The 16,803-nt window shown below is 43.0% G+C and overlaps 1 protein-coding gene across 3 annotated transcripts in view; it reads right to left on the bottom strand.

Annotated features, from left to right (window-relative positions):
* Window positions 1–16,546, bottom strand: part of LARP1B (La ribonucleoprotein 1B) — a 28,969-nt gene extending 12,423 nt beyond the window's left edge. For 2 of the 3 annotated variants that reach the window (XM_039551682.1, XM_039551683.1), the window contains exons 1-7: window positions 16,309–16,546; window positions 8,655–8,716; window positions 7,850–7,909; window positions 5,853–6,021; window positions 4,259–4,402; window positions 1,303–1,446; window positions 1,028–1,196 (exon numbers count right to left, since the gene is read on the bottom strand). In XM_039551682.1, the coding sequence (XP_039407616.1) occupies window positions 1,028–1,196; window positions 1,303–1,446; window positions 4,259–4,402; window positions 5,853–6,021; window positions 7,850–7,909; window positions 8,655–8,716; window positions 16,309–16,531 (971 nt within the window). In that variant the 5' untranslated portion in view covers window positions 16,532–16,546. Of the gene's footprint in view, window positions 1–13; window positions 252–1,027; window positions 1,197–1,302; window positions 1,447–4,258; window positions 4,403–5,852; window positions 6,022–7,849; window positions 7,910–8,654; window positions 8,717–16,308 lie in introns of those variants that run through there. The other variant, XM_039551684.1, reaches the window with a different exon arrangement.
* Window positions 16,547–16,803: the final 257 nt, after the last annotated feature.

Below are 16,803 nucleotides of genomic sequence, written 5' to 3'. Positions count from 1 at the left end.
CGTCATGTCCTACCTTAGGAGGTCTGGATTCTACACTGTATGCCCAGAAATCTGGCCAACAGTGGAGTGGCTGTGCTCCTCCCCCACTTGTCTGAGGACAGTGCAGGCCGATTATCCTGACATGGGGGTACATGTCCACTGTCAGGTCTCATAGGGGCCTGGCAGCAAGAGTAAAAAAAGACTGCAATAGAAGTTTTGAAGTTGATAGCCACATGTCAGATACTTTCTGCCCTTTAAAGAGGCTTTTCTCTTCCTTTTTGCGTCAACTGTAACAAAAGAAGCGAGAATAAAATAAGCAAGTTGCTGTACGGAACACGAGGGCAATCAAAAACCACCACAGAGGCATTGCAGAGAAATGCAAGTACTGAGGATGAAATATCTGCCAGTGGTGGAAACTGTCTCTTTAAAATGAACTAGTGCTTTCCAGGCCCTTTTTGACTTGTCTCCTGGTGATAATCAAGCCTTCCAGATGGTTTCTCATTGCCTAATGGTGTACACGAGAAAGTAAACATTTCAGATTATTGAAAAATCAAGTATCATTGCAAAACTACTCTCTCTCAGTTACATGTTTCAGGTGAACCACACTGAAAACATCAAACTAACAAGACTTCTCAAAGTGAAATTGAGAGCAAATAGGGGAAACGTCACCCAAGAAGAGCTTTATAGGCAAACAGACCAACAGTACTCAAAAGCACAAGCTCAGAGACATCCATATCTCAATTACGTGACAACATAAAGAGGGTTGTGTACCATCAATAAAGCAGTCATACGAGTTAGAGCCAGACTACAGCACAAGATGCAGAAACAGCTTCCTTAAAACTCCTCCACATTACTCAAGTTTTTCCACCCCACCAGTGAATAAATTCGAGCTGACACTAGTAATGGTCAGAGTTAACTCCAACAGTTAAGCTGAAACGCCTTAATCTCCAACTTGATACGGATAATAAGGATCCAACACTGTTTGAAGTGAGTTATTTTTTCTTAACTAGATCTCTGAAAATATTTATACATTAAGCAATCTACTTACATTTGGTGCCTTATATATTCCTTGAGAAGTGCTTCATCCACAGAATACATCTGCACTCCTGTTCCATCACCATAGTAATAAATCACACCAGGGTTAAGCTCAGGCTGAAAAACTTGGTCAATTCCTTCACCATACACTTCTTGATAACCAACTGAATAGTCAAAGTTCACTGCAACATAGACGAGAAGATAAAATAACAACATTAGAAAATGAAAACAACAACATTATAAACATAGCTTTAAAATTTTTTGCGAAGTATCCATTTCTTTGCATACTGCTGGGGTTTCCTCTGCCTCGTCCTCTTCCTCTGCTTCTCCCCCTTCCTCTGCCTCTGGAGAATCCTCGGACGCTGCCACCCTCACTCCTCACGCTGCACACCTCGTCATGGTCGTCTCTCTTTTCTCTATCGCGACGCCAGTCTTGAAGAGAAAAAACCACAAAATACCTGCAATCACAATGAAACCTCCTGGTGCCTGTAAGTCCCTCATGACCCCAGAGTTCTCAGCTTGCTCCCAGGCAATCCACAGCCTCAGCCATGCTGGCTGAAGCAGGGGGTCAGAGCTCAAGCTGCAGGAGAGGAACAGGAAAGGTTTGCCAGCCCTGCCAGAGGGTGAGTCAGGCAGGAGGGGTCAGCAGTAAGGTGGCAATCGATTGACTGGCAGTCAGTCTGAAGCAACTGGACACTCTGGTGCCAGCTCAAAGATCACGGTACCTACGATCAGCTCAGGGCAGGAAGGAATGATCACGACAGTTCAGTCTCCTCCTGTGGACAACTCCCACCTCCACTAGAGCAAGATGGCAATCAAAGAATTGCAGAATGGCTTGGGTTGGAAGGAATCTTAAAGACCATCTGGTTCCAACCCCCCCCCCACCATGGGCAGGGACACCTTCCACTAGACAAGGTTGCTTGGAGCTCCATCCAACCTGGCCTTGAACACTTCCAGGGATGGGGCATCCACAGCTTTTTGGCATAAGCTGTGCCAGGGCCTCACCACCCTCACAGTAAATTTTTTTTTGCCGTTATCTAATCTAAACCTACTTGGTTTCATTTTAAAACCATTCCCCCTTGTCCTGTCATTCCATGCCCTTGTAAATAGTGTCTCTCCATCATGCAGGCTCCCTTCAGGTACTGGGAGGCCACAATTAGGTTACCCCAAAGCCTCTTCTTTTTCAGGCTAAACAAACCCAGTTCTCCCAGCCTTTCCTCACAGGTGAGATGCTCCATCCCTCTGATCATCTTGGTGGCCCTCTCTGGAGTCACTCCAACAGGTCCATGTCCTTCCTATGCTGGGACCCCAGAGCTGGATGCAGCACTGCAGGTGGGGTCTCACAAGATCAGAGCAGAGGGGCAGAATCCCCTCCCTCCCCTGCTGCCCATGATGCTCAGAATGCAGTCCAGGACATGTTTGGCTTTCTGGGCTGTGAGTGCCCATGGCCAGGGCATGTCCAGCCTCTCCTCCACCAGCACCCCCGAGTCCTTCTGGGCAGGGCTGCTCTCCATCTGCTCATCCTCTAGTCTGGACTGATACCAGGGATCACCCTTATTCAGGTGCAGCACCAGCACTTGGTCTTGTTAAACCTCATCAGATTCCCAGGGGCCACACCTCAAGCTTGTCCAGGTCCGTCTGGGCGGCATCTGGCCCTTCAGGCATGTCAACTGCAGCACTCAGCTTGGAGTCATCTGCAGATGTGCTGAAGGTGCACTCCATCCCTTTGCCCAGTTCCTGATGATGGGATTCCCACAGCAGTGGCTCTCTCGAGTCTCCCTTTTGTTCCCAGCAGCAGCTGCCAACCACTCCCCTGGCTCTGCCCATTGAATAGCAACTGTCCAAACCAGACCCCAGGGACCTTGGCTCCATCCTTAAGGACAGGTGTAATTCCCACTTCACTCGTGAGAGGAACTGTGTCAGAGAGGCTTTCATTTTCTTTCTCTTTCCCTAAGACTCGCAGAGACTTCCATGTTCAGTCAGTCACCTTTGCTGAAAGTTTCTCCAAGGTGTAACTGGATAGTCTTTCAGATGCCAGGGGGACCACTCTGCCACAGGAATGCCTGGGGATACAGCCCCTACTTGATCCAATTGAGAGCTGCTAAATTTAACAAAGGACTAACTAAAGATATGTATTAAAAATCTTGGTTTAGCAACCATTTTTAGTGAACCCTACAACCCCACATGTACGCTCATACACTCAAGTCTTGTCAAACAAGACCCTGAATTTACAGAGAATATAATCTGTATGTGTGTATCTCACTGGGGATTTGGACCTTAGAGATCCCAAATGCATAAGTATTGCTTGAACTGTTTTTCCAGACCGGTTTAAATTTTGCATCCTAATTTTGCCTATGGCTCAGACTCATCCAGAAGTCCTACATAAAACATCCTCATGAGCAAGTCTGCACTTAGCACAAAATGAAGTTTTTAATTTAAACACAACATTCCTGAAAGGAGCAAGGATGTTTTATGTTCTCTCACACTGAAACTGGTCCTGAATCACTCAAACCTTGAGGCAGAATTCATGCTGCAAGTTTTCAGCCATTTGACCATCCTAAGGAAAAACTTAAAGGAAGTGGTAACTGGTAAAAATCCTCCCCTTGCCCATCCTTCAAAAATCCAGATCAAGCTCTTACATCCAGTTCCTAAAATGACTTCATGAATTCCATGTCAGTAGCATCCAGTACTTTTTATAATGAGCAAACATTCGAACTGTTCGTGTATAGTGCAATTTTAAAACTTAAACCAAAGACTTACACTCAGCCTAAGATTTCTGCCACCCAACCAGCTCTGTTCACAACACCTGAGGACCAGAAGCAGCACCAGTTGTGGCGTTAGTACAGCTTTTTGTATTGCCATGCTGAGAAATAGGTCAGGGAGCTGAGGGAATCGGTCCAGCTCACAGGAAAAACAACATCAGTAGAACTGCCAAAGCAGAGTTCAAAGTGTAGCTCCACAAGCAACTGCTCTGGTAGCAACAAGCTGTGGGAATAGCAGCAGAGTAGGACAGAGCAGACACCTTCTGAGGCTATTTCTGAACTTTCTGCATTATAAAATTGTGGGACGAGATTGCGTAGGGAGACACGAAGAGGAAAACAGATGCTGCTGGTTACTGGCAAATATAAACAGCCAGTTTTACCTCCTGCAGGTAGAGCTAAGTTTCGACATAAACTGCCAGCTCATGTGATATTACACTTTATTTGCCACCAACAGCAAGACCCAGAGACTGAGAACTACTTACTTCTTGCCTCATTCCTTCTGTTGTTGTGAGGTACTAACTTGTTTGTTTCCAGCACAAATCTGGAGCTCGTTCGAGACCCTGGTCTGTCTTGACTGTCTGACCTCACATCGTCCAAGTGAAGTGGCACCCATTTCTGCTTGTTACCTTGAAAAGTTAATATATTACTCTTAGTTATACTAACACTTGAGGTTTCAGCTCCTGAAAAGACTCTATAGAATTCTTCTTGTAAAACTAGCAACAGTTAATTTCAAGTTTTAAAAAGCGGGAGAAGCTTAATGTTGAAATTTTAAGATATTACAAATGACTAAATAATAAATGCAGTAAACAAGAATTTCTCAAACTCAAAGGTAACCTTACCTAAGCTTCAAATATAAGAAATAAAGGTGAATTTTAGATGCTCCATGGCCAAAAATTTATAGCTATGTCAGTGTTAAATATAGACAGTAAATTCATTGCTATGTAATTCCACAACTTGTATATGAAACATTGAGGTAAAAAAAACCCATATAAAATTAACCATCACAATAAAGATTTCAATCACAGATCATACAAATTTTCCTGAGAATTTAGTTGTGATACTGTATTTTCACCTCAAGATATTCAAAGTTCATTCACATGCATCAAAAATTACTAGCAAAGCTTCATTTTGTTTCATTTGTAGTATTTTGTTTTATTTTTATGGCCTAAAGTATCCACTAACAATTCATTTAACTATAGTATTGATTGGTATTGTGGGGTCCATTCTTTTGTGGCTAAGAAATATAAGCAAGTACACAAAATGTGCTATCTGCACGGGGCGTGGGGGGGGGGGGGGGGAAGAAAAACACGTTTTACCTGTGGAATGCTTTGCTTTAGATTTCCACTTAGACTGAAAAAATTAAAAGCAATATAGGTTTTGGTTTTTTATATATATATATATATATATATATATATATATATATATATATATATTAATAAATCTAAACAGCAAAGGTCTTTAGGATCTGGAAAAACACCAGCAGGGCAGCAAGACAAAAAAGCAGCTGATGGCAGCAAGATCTTGAAACTCTTTCTGCTGTTTCTCCAGCCTATTCCAATCTCCTGACCAAATGCGAATCAGGTTTGCTTCCCATTCTTTGTAAGAGATTGGATCGAAAGGAAGCAAATAACCTGGCTTAGTTTTCAAATGATCACTTCAATGTGTAAGCTAACAGCAGAACATGAAAACTGATGTGCTAGTGTATATGCAGTAACACACACACATATATATATATTAAGTTAAATTAACACAGTGCTACCTATCGAGGGAAATAAATATATCAGAGACAGTACTGGCTTGTACAGCCATGACAAAATCTTCCAGAAATTGTCAGAGCTCCAAGGACCATCAACAGGGCACGAGCTGCTTTTCCCCCAGAATTCCTACCAGACTAAGCAGAACGCTCCGAACCCTGAGAGAGGCAGCCTGGCTGAGGCTTCCACACAGAGACAGCAACATATTCTGCATTCACCCAGCAAATGCAAATCATGAGAAGCTTTCTTGAGTCACTCAGCTGGAATCGATGCAGCTGTATCAACAGTGACTTACTGCATCATACACAGTGCCTTAGCTCACCTTTTTTCCTTTGGTTATTCGTTTGAGCTTCATCTTCACTCGTGTTCTCTGCCGGACCATCTGGCTTTGCCTCCGGATTGTCCTTGATTCCATTACTGCTTTTCTGATCAGATTTCTCCTCCTTTTCTCTTCTATTTGTTGGCTTCTTACTGTGACTTACAGTCTTACACTGTAAGAGACACAGGTAATTATTTCTGGCAGTACAGCTGCTGCTAGCAGGAGGTGCACATTTCCTTTACCTATTAAAATTCCTTTTTTATTACCTGTTCTCAGCCTCTTCAGCAGGGTGAACTTTAAGAACTGTCTTGTTTTATAAAGCATCTTTTTAAATAGCTTTATTTTCTGCTAACTTGGCAAGAATATAAAATGAATTTTTAGATTAAGAAAAGAAAGTTTTTGGTTTTTAACAGAAGATGTAAAATGACAGCGTGCACAAAAATCATTAATCAATCCCTCAGATATGAAAATTTATTTTATAGGAAAGAAAGAAATATTCTCACTAGTATCTACTGTTCAGACTGATTATCTTTAAAAAGCTGGTCTTACAGAATACTGGGAGGGAGGGCATTCTGCCCCTCTGCCCCACTCTGGTGAGATCCCACCTACAGTGCTGCCTCCAGCTCTGGGGTCCCCAACATAAAAATATGGACCTGGTGGAGAGAGTCCAGGGGAGGCCAAGGATGATGAGAGCGCTGAAGCACCTCTCCAATGAACACAAGCTGGGAGCTGGGATTGTTCAGCCTGGAGAAAAGAAGGCTTCAGGGAGACCTTATGATGGTCTTTCAGCACTTAAAGGGGGATTATGAAATGGGGACAGACTTTTTAGCATGGCCTGTAGCAACAGGACAAGGGGGAATGGTTTTAAACTAAGAGAGTTTCAGGCAAGTTATAGGAAGAAATTTGTCATGATGAGAGTGGTGAAACAGTGGGACAGGTTGCCCAGAGAGGTGTTCAGATGTCCCATCCTAGGAAACATTCAAGGTCATGTAGGACAAAGCTCTGAGCCTCTTGATCAAGTGGAAGATGTCCCTTCCACATGGGTTGGGGAGGCTGGACTAGAAGACCTTTAAAGGTCCCTTCCAACCCAAATCATTCTATGGCCAGATAATATTTACCTGCAAAACACGAAGTCTTGCAGACATTTCTGCTAAAGAGAAAGAATTTTCCTATATTGTGGAGACAGCTTTGAACCTGCTGGAGTACATACAGCAGATACTGCAGTACTGTGCTGTAATTAATTTGAACACAAAGCCTTCCCTTAGACAAATAAGCTAAGTTTAAGTACAAATGGAATGTCATTTTGTTTTACAGACACTACATGAATTTGGACACTTTCAGTTATAAAATGCATGTTGTTGAACCCAAATGTTCTGGTTTCCCTCACCAAGAACACAGTAAAAGCACCACAGGGATCCTGCTGCAGAGCTAGAGCAGAGTGAAATGGCACCTCACCATTTCAAATAATCTTGTGCTCTCTTCTTGTTTTAAATAGCATCAGAGAGGTCTAAAATACATTATGCACTTATCACTTGAGATAAAGAGAAAGGAAGATAATTTGACAGAATAGATGTTAACTTAAAACCCAGGAGGGGGAAAATATATCAGAAGAATAAGATAACTAAGAATAACTAAATTGTGTTCAGACAACAGGCACAAAGCGCTCTGAGCCACAAGAGAGGGCAGCGCATTCACAGCTCCAAAGGCCTCCTCATCTGTGCACAAATAGATGGAAACAGCAGAAAAGGTAAATGAAACTTTTTAAGCAGTGGAGTTAAAAAATAAGGCACATTTTTATGTACATGTCCGTGGCAGACCACTAACAAATTCCAGTACCAGTGCAAACAGTTCAGCACACACCAGTAACCTGAATTACTGACAAAACTTCCACTGAAACCCTCCAACACCCAAAGCACATTCTGGGGGGGAACAGTGTTAAACAGATAAGCCAATATGGTTTAAAAAAAAAAAAAATACTGAGGATAACAAAGGATACTCACTTCATTGTTTGCTATTTCACTTGGTGTCGGCCAGCTTGCGATATCACCCAAATCATCGGCCTGCAAAGGTGACAAACAGTTTGTATTCCTTCCTTGATTTAGCCCTTTCTGACACAGGGAAGATGTCAGTCATGGCTCAGATAGCAAGACTACCCCCTAGAGCACAGCTGTTAGAAGAAGCAATTCTTAAAAAGCCAAGATATACAACAGAAAACAAGCACACAACTTTTGAAAGAGGTCTTATGACTTTTGAGCTCGCATAAAACAATTGTCAGATTAAATGCTGTCTTACACATATGTGACTTAAAGGTATTTATTGCTAAAGGCTTTTAATTTTTGGAATACCTTGACAGGTACTAACCAACCTAAAAAGGGGTGGCTGTAAAAATTTTAGAAACTTTATGTTTCAATAAAAGGACTCAGTGTCTCCTGTTGTCATAATGGTAATTTTATGCACATAAAGGATACACATCACATAAGAGGCAAAAAGGATTTCCAAAACCGATCTTGAGCACAATCACTTGTGCTCAAGTTGTGCTCTTTGCAGCCTCTTCACAGTTTTATGTCATCCCACTGATTTTTTTAAACCAAAATGCCTTTCTTTATCCCTCATGGATACACCAATTTAGCAACCCTCCTAATTTCAAATGTCCCTTCCTTATTTGTCTCTGTGTTCAAAATTATCTATTATCAAGACATAACATAACACTTCCATCCAGCTGGAACGTCAAAATACCTTCTACCTTTTTATTAGAGCAGTAGCAGCTATTTATCATATTGAATATTTACAGGCACAAATACAAACCTTGCTGCTTTTTCTTGTCCTGGGTTTTCCCGCTTTTATCCCTTTAGTGGAATTTTGTAGTTCTGAAAAGGAAGAAAAACATTTTCAGGTGAAGAATTAGGCTGCACTTTAAATGAGTAAGGCAGGTGTGTCTTAACAACTCTGCCATGCTCTATCATACTACACCCAAGTGTTTTTGAGGGCTTGATATCAAAGTCAATGAACTTTTTTTTAAGTGAATGAAGTCACTAATAGTATATGACACTGAAAAACTCACATTCATCATAAGTGCAAATACTCTCGCAAACCAGGTGTACAAGATACTGCCTAACACTGTATTTAAGCATTTTTTCAGCTAAGAAGGTCAAGACTATGTGAAAATGCTGGTATTTTAACCTAACAAGTGGCAAAGAAAACCCCTGATACACATTTAGTAAGTTCTCCTATTAAAAGCTACATTTATAAGGCAGAATTTATGAAATCGGTAATTACGGTAACAAGGAAAAAAACCATAGAAACAATTATATATTCCAAATTTCCTAGTAATTTCCTTTTACAAGTAATTACTCAAATGCCAGATAGAGTTTAGCCATGTAGCTCAAAATCAAGCCAAAACAAACAAGAACAAACAAAGATAAAAAAAATAAGGAAAATACAAAAAGAGAAAATGACTGTAAAACTATATTAAGACTGATAAATTTTAATGCCTAAATTCCTCAGTGGATATGTTTATGCTAAACATGAAGCTGACATCCATACATTTTCAGAACCAGCCTAAGTTAAGGCCTAAACTTTATACTAATGACCCCACCTGCTCTCCTGATCAAGACTTCATTATGCTTCTACCAGGAATTATTGTAATACTTGGAAATAACTCTTTTATAAGCACTGTTAGTGCGCCTAACAATCTAGGCTCAATAACCTACAATGAAAACCAAAAGTCTATTTAAATTTTCTATGTCTTAACAAATAAGCAATTACCTTTTGCTACAAGAATCTGATTTTCTTATTCTGTGCAATTTTCCCCTACCCTTCTCAATTGCCTTCTACTTTTTGCATTGGCAATTCAGGGGAACAAAACCCACCAGCATCTGGCAATTTTTCTTGGAGATTAGCACTGAGAATTAAGGGGACACCATCTCTTAACTTCTTTTGTTAAGCCCTGGTTCTCCCAGTGCATGTTTTCCCATTCAGATGGGAGTCACAACCATTCCTTGAACTTCTTATTCAGTATTTTATTGCAAGACAAGCTTGAAACACTGAACGTGTCTGAAATCACAAGTGGATTATTTTATATGGGGATAACATCACCTCCTCAGCCCTTATCTCTCTCACATCCAGTGACTAATCTCCCTTATCACCGCTCCACACTGGGAACCCCACCCTGGTGCCCCAGTGACTCTGGAAAGCCTCTCTGTCCGCTTCCTGGAATACACAGCAAATGTTAGAAGCACAAACTAATGCTTACTCCACATTCCACTCTAAATTCTAATATAATTTATAGTCATACAAATTATGAATTCCATGTATATGCTATATACAACTTGGACATCTCACCAGACACGAATCCAGTGAATCCTGATCACCATTTACCAGAACGCTTTTGCCTCTCCTTACAGATCTCCTTTTTAAAACAAAGACAAAACACACACCTCAATTAACTTCAGACTGAGAGCTTTAAGAAACGCACAGTGACCGTGTAACCCTAATTTTCACTTGCCACTCAGTAGTAAACTAATTGCCCTTTTACAAAACAAGACAAACGACTGCAGGGGTGGAGCAGCAAACAAATTTGTAATTTTCTCCAAGAGACCTGCCAATTACCCGTGCAGGTAAGCTGAGTGGCCACAGCGTGGCTATAAACACATGTCTCTGTCCAATTACCTGACTGAAGCCCTTTTTCCACCTCACAGCACTTTTACTTAAATTGCTGCTGAAGGACTGTTCGGCCAGAACTTCTACTCCGTGTGTCAGCAGGGCGTAGCGAGGCACTCAGAAGTGTAAAATTCAGTGCTGCTGCACTACCTTAGTCATGGGATATTATTCCAGGAGGCAGGGAAGCTATCTGAATCGAGCAGAATGAGACCCAACTCGTTTTAAGGAATCTCTCTTATCTGAATGGAGTAATGCAAGACTTGGAAGATGCATTTGCAAGCTAAACAAAAAGAAAATATTAGGCAACACACCGCCTGGTGGATGATGCCCTTTCAGAACTCAAAGAGCTCATCTCACCCTGTACTTCCCTACCTGACAACACCTCCACAAAGTTCCTTGTCCTCCCAAAAGAGGCATGTTCAAAACCAAATTTAACAGGTCTTTCCTGGCCGGCTTTCTGGGGCTTATCACGTGGGAGCTGGACTTCAGCGTGAAGCATGAAAGGGAAGATAAAGGGGAAGGAAAAACTACAGGGAGGGTGGGAGAGTAAATGAACATAACATCAGATCACTGAAAGGTTTTACCCAGGTCACACCTGTTCTGCTGTCACAAACAAGCCTAGAGCCAGTGTTCAGTGTGTTCAGATAAAAGCCCTCTGCTTAACATCACTCAGGGGTTTGGTTTAATATCCCAAAACACAACCCTGAAATGGCATCTTTAGTACATTGTCTCAGCAGAACTCAACAAGCCTTTCCAAAAAAACTTTTTCACTTGTTAATTCCAACCCAACTGCATTAAAATGGTTTATTCTGTGATAGGCTACAAGGGAACCTGTTCAGTAGTGGCATGCTGTGTTGATAAAAGAATTCATTGATCTTCAATGATTTTACTCGCTAGGTTTTAGAGTTTTGAGGGCATGGGAGAAATAAATAAAGTCAAGGATGAGGCAGTTTAATTGCCAATGATCATCTTTCAATCACTGAACTCCATCCAGCAGAGATGCCCTTCACACGAAAACAGAAATCAGCCTCCAAAGCCATTTTTATTACGGTTCTTCCAAGTTTCCTAACAGACCACATCCTAACAGGAGGTATTTTCTGCAGAAAGACAAGGCCGTACAAGCATGCCATGTGCAGCGTGTCAAGATAAACAGAATGACAGGGCTGAGAAATGAAAGGTGAATTTTGGAACCACCAAAACTGCAGCAATCCTCTGGGACAACAGTAACAGAGAAGGAAAAGCAGACTGGATGGCTGAGGAGCAACGTTTGTATGCAAGATGTGTCACCGAAGTACCCCTGATCACAATCACAATAGGATCACAAGACAGTAGGATCAGAAGTAACAGGACCTCAAAAAGGATGGTTTGAAGCTCTGCAAATGAATAGTCTTTTTTTGCTAGAAAGGGAGGCATGATATTGGCAATTTCTTCTGAAAGCAAAGTCTATTAATATAGGTGGAAGACATTCTAGTTTCGATACAAACACTGTTTATGCTGTAAGGCTTTCTAGACAATATTCAGGTTTTATTTTTACTTGGACTTACTTGCACGTGTGTTCCCTTTTGTGAAGGAAGGGCATCACATAAATACCAGAAGTGCTTCAGGGAGCAGATAAAATCACCCAGCAAGACAGCTCTACAAAACTTAATTGGAGCCTGTTCATTGAACTTGTACAATATTTTCCTTTCAATGCTCAGTTTGAAACTTGACAGTATATTCCATTTTAAACAAGGTAAGCTGTGCTTAATCTATTGTTTTAAAAGATGAAGTATTGCAAATGTAACAAAATAATCTCCTGGAGAATATAATTAATTTAAATCCAGAGCATGGATTTAGAGCTGAGATTCTGCAAAACAATAAAAAAAAAATCCTAACTGTGATCCTAACATCCTGCCCTACAAAGTTCTAGCATTTTATAGCAAAAACTACATTAGATTGACCTTCTCCACACTATTTGAACAATTAACCAAGGCAGCAAGTTACACCACCTGCACCTTTCCACCTACTTATGATCAAAACCAGTCAATTTTTCAATACACCAGCAATAGGGGATGGGGGGATGTGGGGAGAGGGGAGAGGAATCCAAACACATGATTGATTCACCATTATGCTATTTATTTTCCTTATATTTCATTTCTCAGCTCGTTTTTGCCTTATCTTCTACATAGAAAACTGAAACCTGTGACTCAATTGCTACCAAAATTTTCACAGTTTAATGGAGCACATGCCACAGCACAGAGAGGTGGGTTTCAGTCTCAGAACAGGTCTCCAGTTCAGGAATAAAAACCCCAGACAAAAACCCACCATGCAAAATTACACATGCTGTTATGTACAACTAAAATACAGGCAGCAGCTTTGCAAGGAAAATGTTTTTAATCCCTTTAGGGCTGGGGAAATTGTCAATGCTCTAACTTCTGATACTGCTTTGAATAATTTTTAGAAGCTGCTATTAAAGCATTCCATGAATTCATAAGAACTAATGAGAACACCTGCCTTAAATACACCCAAAAAATCAGATAATCAGATCATTTATGAATTTACTAATCTAAGGTTTGCTATTCCTAGCAACACAGTACATCTTCACCAAATTGTACCTTTACAACCTGTTTTGCTCTCAGACTAAAGCAAACTGATTTATACAGTAGCACTAGAGCAAAATGGTTCTGCTACCAAAATATCAAACAGATAAAATGCATTCTTTGATGTTCAGAAATAAACACAATGGAGAAAGACAAACTGAGCACAAAATAAAAGAATTAAGTGTGCACTTATTTTAATTAAGTACATCATTCAAGCACACACGAGTAGGCAAACCTACTTCAACCACTTCAGCAGCACAAGTATTTTGCTTCATTGAATATTTTTGTGAATTTCATGAACAGTTTTTGAATAACCATTTGATAAATCATTAAAGACCCCCATCAGCTCATACAAATCACATGAAGACTTGAGAACTTGTCATTCAGATTCCCTTTCTGCAACCTCACAAAAAGGGCAGTGCTGAAGGTTTCCTCAAATGAAGTGGTGGGAGAACTTTTGAAATAAAATTATTTCAACCATTCGATCCTGGGTGAATTATTTATGTGGAGGATGGGTAACTCACAGTTTCAACCTAAAGAAGTGAGGACTTACTGCAATACATTGGAGGCACATCACAGAAGCACCTTTCATCACTTGGCAGCCTCTGTTAAAGCTCACTCCCTCTGACCACGATCACCAGGATTAGAATTACGGAATCAATAAGGTTGGAACAGACCTCCAAGACCATCGAGTCCAACCTTTGGCCAAACACCACCCTGTCAACTAAACCATGGCAGAGTGATTTCTTGAACCCCTCCAGGGACTGACACTCCACACCTCCCTGGGCAGTGTGTTTCAAAGCTTAACCACTCTCTCAGGGAAACAATTCTTCCTGAATTAGACTGAAGCCTATTAATTTCACCAGCAATTTTATACTGATACGAGTCGTTCCCCACAAGTTAAAAGCAGATGAGGATGTAAAAGTAGCTGTGTAATGCTGGAGTTATTCTGCTTAAAAGCAAAGTTAAATGAAAGGCTTGGCCAGAAACACTGAACTGTGGTAACAAACACACCATGAACAGTTCAGATATGTTTGCACTGGGTGTTTGGTTTACTGTAATGACTAAAACCTACAAAGGTATCTGAGACAAAAATACAGTAAGTTGTAGTAACAACTCTTTGACTGAATTCTTCTGGCAAAATTTTACATTTTCCTGGTAGTACTTGGTGACCTTAACAGCTTCAGTAACAAGAGCCAGGTTTGCCTCTGTCACAAACCTATCCCATGATAAATTGAAAGTCCAAAGATGAGAGGCTGGAGCCAATTTTCTCAAGTCTGTAACTATCACTGAACATACCATAGGTGCATGTCTCAGGAAACTTTTAACAAATTAAGCCAGGATCAACAAGTCTAACAGGATCCAGTCACTGCTTTGATGTGAGATCCTTTTACATTTTATTATCCTCTTTACGGATAGTTCTACATTCCATCCCGGTAGTATTTCTGCTCATCCACTTATTATTTCACATGACTAATTTCCATACTACAACATTCATAAGGGCCTAGTGTGACAGATTTTGCTTTGCCAACATGCAATTAGTTTCTTCAAAATGCATCCCTTGTTGCGGGTGGAGGCACATGGCAATTCCTTCCTCCAAACAGCCAGGAAGGATCAGCTACTTTGTCTTTTACAAGGGAAAGAACGGTGGCTTCCTCACGGTGCTTTTGGTGGTGGCAAAACCAAAACACACGCCCTGGTGTGTGTTCCTCACCAGTGCCACTGCCAGCAACACTGACTCCCTTATTTGCTCAGTTACACACCTGGCCACTGAAAATTATGTTCTAGTACAGCTCCTCAGTTTAATTATTAATTCCATAAATGGTAAGCACAACTTCTTGCAGAAGAAAAACAATAAAAAGCTCTCCAAAATCATGAAATGAAGCAGACAACATGCACAGTGTACGAATGCACTGCCTTCTGCCTCCTCCTTCTTTCGACAACTATTTGTGAGCTTTATCTTTGCTGGAAAAGCAAACCTTACAGAGGAGAAGCACAAGGTGCTAACGTGACAAAAGCAGTTTTCCCACTGCTTCTGATGCAGCACTGTTGTTATTATGCCACAGCAAGGCAAACGAGTGACAAGTCCCCTTTCATGCATGAAGCAGACCGCAAGCTACTGCCCAGCCAGCCGGACTGTGGAAGCTCGGCATAAATATGTACTTAGGAGCGCGTCAGTACACCTAAACAAAACAGTCTAGATAATAAAGATGGGTATATACGTTGCCAAAAGTTCTGCTGTTCAGCCAAGTAGAGATTTTGTGGTCTAGAATGTGGTCTCTGTTTGTATGACCTGGATACTTGAAACTGTAAATTATATATTTCTCTTTGTCAAGGAAGTACATGTTTAATTCAAGGATAAAAGTGACCGTGAGATCATAAAAAAGGTTTGTCAGGTGCCCTCGGGAGCAAGTGCTGAGATTGAAATTCTCGGGAAGCACTGGTTGAAGTATTTATTTTGAGGTCAGCAGTTTACTTGCAGCCAAGAACAATACTCCAAGAAGCTGCAAACTTCTAGGAACACTTTGCTAGCCTAAGCATAAAGCCTGGCAATTTCAAGTCAGGTCTTTGACGACCAGCTTTGTAAAGCCATATGCCTGTTCAGTCAGTATGGTGCCATAAAGCAGCTTTATCTTACATGTAGTGATTTAAGGCCAGGAAATTATCCCGTGGCTACTCCTCGCTCCCATCTCTTCCGATGTAAACACACCGAATCCCAGCAGGGAGCAAACTGTCTGCTCTCGTAAGTGCTTAAAGCCTCCGCAACCCCATTCTAGAGACCGAACCTAGGTAACGGATCGTTCCGAGGGCCTTGCTACATAATTAGCCCAAAAAGCGCTGCGGCAAAGCGGCATTTCTGAAGGAGGCTAAACGAGACGAGTGGGTGAGCAGCCCTCTCTGCGAGCGCCAGGGGCCGGCCGGAGGTCACCGCCGGGCCGGGGTGGCCACTCGCAAGCCCCGGGACCTGCAGCCAGCCCGGCGCTCCTGTCCCCGGCCGTGTCCCCCGCCCCGAGCGCTCCCTCCTGTGCCCATGTATGTCAAACCCAGCGCGCCCGGCCCGGCTCCCGCCGCGCTGCGCACGGGCCCGGCTCCGCGGCCGCCGACAAACACGCGCTTTTCGTTCCTAAAAAAACCCAACAAAACACAAAAAAAAACCAAAACCAAAACCAAAACCACCGCGATGCCATCGAGGCACCGTGCACACGCTCCCGGCCCCGCACCTGGTTCCTGCGGTCCGAGCCGCCTGTCCGGCCCCGCGGGCGGGGAAGGGCTGTCCCGCCGGGCTCTGCGCCGCGTCCACGCGTTCTCCTTGGGCGCCGGGGCTTCCCTGCTCCGGCCGCCCTCCTCCGCCACCTCCTCCCCGCGGGGCGAGCCGGGCTCGGGCTGCCGGGGCTCCTGGGCCGCCCCCCAGCCCCGCCGCTCCGACACCTGCGCCGTGGACATGCCCGGCCGTGCGCCCGCCGGAGGGGCCGCAGCCGGGGCGGCCGAGGCGAGGAGCCCGCGGCGGGGGAAGGGGAACCCGCCTCCTCTCCTCGCCGCCCCGCCCCGGAGCCGCTGTCAGCGCCCCCCGGCCGGGCCGAGCGCCGCCGGCTCCCTGCTGCCCTGCGGCCGCTCGCTGCCGCGGGGGGCGGCACACGGAGCGAGGCACAGGGACAGCGACCGCGACCCGCCGGGGCCGCCGCCGCCTGCGGAGGGACGGGCGGCGCTCCGGGCAC

The sequence above is a fragment of the Corvus cornix genome, chromosome 4 (genome assembly GCF_000738735.6).
Source record: "Corvus cornix cornix isolate S_Up_H32 chromosome 4, ASM73873v5, whole genome shotgun sequence".
Lineage (NCBI taxonomy): Eukaryota > Metazoa > Chordata > Aves > Passeriformes > Corvidae > Corvus > Corvus cornix.
The sequence above is the reverse complement of the archived record's forward strand: the minus strand, read 5'-3'. Positions and strand labels throughout refer to the sequence as shown.